This window comes from Panicum virgatum, chromosome 1K (assembly GCF_016808335.1).
Source record: "Panicum virgatum strain AP13 chromosome 1K, P.virgatum_v5, whole genome shotgun sequence".
NCBI lineage: Eukaryota > Viridiplantae > Streptophyta > Magnoliopsida > Poales > Poaceae > Panicum > Panicum virgatum.
The window spans coordinates 18559846-18562029 of NC_053136.1; the positions used below are offsets into that span (position 1 = coordinate 18559846).

At 46.8% G+C, this 2184-nt stretch overlaps 1 protein-coding gene across 1 annotated transcript; it reads left to right on the forward strand.

Annotated features, from left to right (window-relative positions):
* The first annotated feature begins 930 nt into the window (after positions 1 to 930).
* Positions 931 to 1884, forward strand: LOC120653568. The gene has a single exon (XM_039931287.1). It carries the CDS (start codon positions 931 to 933, stop codon positions 1882 to 1884), a length of 954 nt encoding a protein of 317 aa, XP_039787221.1.
* The last annotated feature ends 300 nt before the right edge of the window (positions 1885 to 2184 follow it).

Sequence of the window (2184 nt, forward strand, 5' to 3'; positions counted from 1 at the left end):
ATTTTGTGGCAGGGCCAATGAGGATGCCAGTGCTCATCTCCAGTAGTTCCTGGAGCTCTGCAGTACTTTTGTTATCACGGGTGTATCGCAAGATGCAATCCGGCTCCGTCTATTTCCATTTTCTCTCTCGGGGAGAGCGAAGTAATGGTTTTACGCTAACAAGGCTGCTATGGATACATGGGACAAATGTGCCAAGGCATTCCTCTCGAAGTTCTTCCCGACGGGCAAAACCAATGCTCTTTGTGGTCAAATTTCGAACTTCCAGTAGGCATCAAATGAGTCAATTCCGAAAGCTTGGGAGAGGCTTGAGGAGTATATTCTGGTGTGTCCGCACCATGGAATGGATAATTGGCTCATTCTACAGAACTTCTACAATGGGTTGACACAGTCATCCTGTGATGATGTGGATGCCGCTGCAGGTGGAGCTTTCTTCTCGCTGACCATTGAAAGAGCTACATCATTGATCGAGAAGATGGTTTCCAACCAAGGTTGGAGCATGATCACCTCCAACCGCGCTAGCGAGGTATGCACTCCGTCAAGGAGGCCGACATGCTCGTTACGAAGATTGATCTCCTCCTCAAGAAATTTGAGGATTATTCCCAAGATAAGGCTCAGATGCAAAAACTTCAAGCCTTGGAAACTCGCATGACGTGCGAGGTTTGTGGGAATGTTGGACAGTCGGGCGACAATTGCCCAGAAACCCAAGAAGAAGCTCTATTCCTCAATGGCAGCAATGGGTTTCGTCCACAAAGAGGTCAAGGGTGGAATCAACCACACCCATATTACCAAGGAGGTAATGGGAATTCGAATTCTTTCGGTCCTAACCAGCCTACCTTGAGAGATCTTGTCTACGGCCAAGCGAAGATCAGTGAGTCTCTTCAGAAGAAGTTGGCTGCTATGGACAAATCTATGGAGACCATCCATGCCAAGATGGATGGATTTTCCACTGCCATCAAGAATCAGTTTAGTTTCAACAAGATGATTGAGACTCAACTAGCTCAAGTGGCTGCTACCATGCCCCCTGCTTTGGAGAATGTTAAGGCAATAACCACACAAGGAGGTAAAACTACTCAAGACCCGCCTTATCCTAACCATGTTAACAGGAAGAAAGCAAGCCCGGTGGCAGAAGAACCACCTCGGGAGGAGGAACCCAAGAAGGTTCATGAAGGGAAGACGGCTCCGCATGAATTTTATGATACCCAAGTATTGCCGTTCCCTATGAGGGCAAGGAAGCCAAGTACAGATGAGCAATTCAGCCACTTTGTTGAGATAATACAACAAGTGAACATCAATGTACCCTTGATGGATGCGATGAAGGTTCTGACCTATGCTCATTATATCAAGGACATAATCAACAACAAGCGACCACTGCCAAATACCGAAGTAATCAAGCTCACTGAGGCATGCAGTGCAGCTATACTTCAACAATTGCCCGAGAAGAAGAAAGATCCAGGATTCCCAACTATCAGATGTTCGATAGGGGCACAGAACTTCGACAAAGCCTTATGTGATTTGGGAGCCAGTGTTAGTGTGATGCCGAAGGCGGTCTTCGACCAACTCAACTACACAGAGTTGACACCGACACCCATGCAGTTGCAATTGGCTGACTCCTCAGTACGGCACCCAGAAGGAATTGCTGAGGATGTCCCCGTGAGAGTACGGGACTGTTTTGTCCCAGTCGATTTTGTGGTACTTGATATCGATAATCAGAAGGAGACTACTCTCATTCTAGGACGGTCGTTCCTCAATACAGCAGATGCACATATTGATGTTCGGGCCGGAGAAATTCGACTCCATATCAATGGTAAAGAGGAGAAATTTGACTTCCGACCTAAGAAAGAGCAATGCTTGATGATCCGGGTCAAATTTGGGCCAAATCCTTAGAAAATCAAAGAAGTCGAAGTGACACCCTCTCAGAAAGATAGTCTTATACCTTTTATGAAGACACTTATGAAAGAAGATCCAGCGAACTCAAAAAGGTCTATGAAGAAGGGTAAATCAAAGGATCCTGTTCCTGCGCCGCCTACGCCACCAAAGAAGACCAAGAAGGTGTGGCGCAAGAAGAACAAGACGTCATCGACCGCTACTACTTCTCCAGGTACGGATGAAACGACCTCAACCTGATCAGGTATGGAGAAAGGTCCTGCTTTTTGACCCTAAACTAAGAGCTAGCTTGGGGGAGGT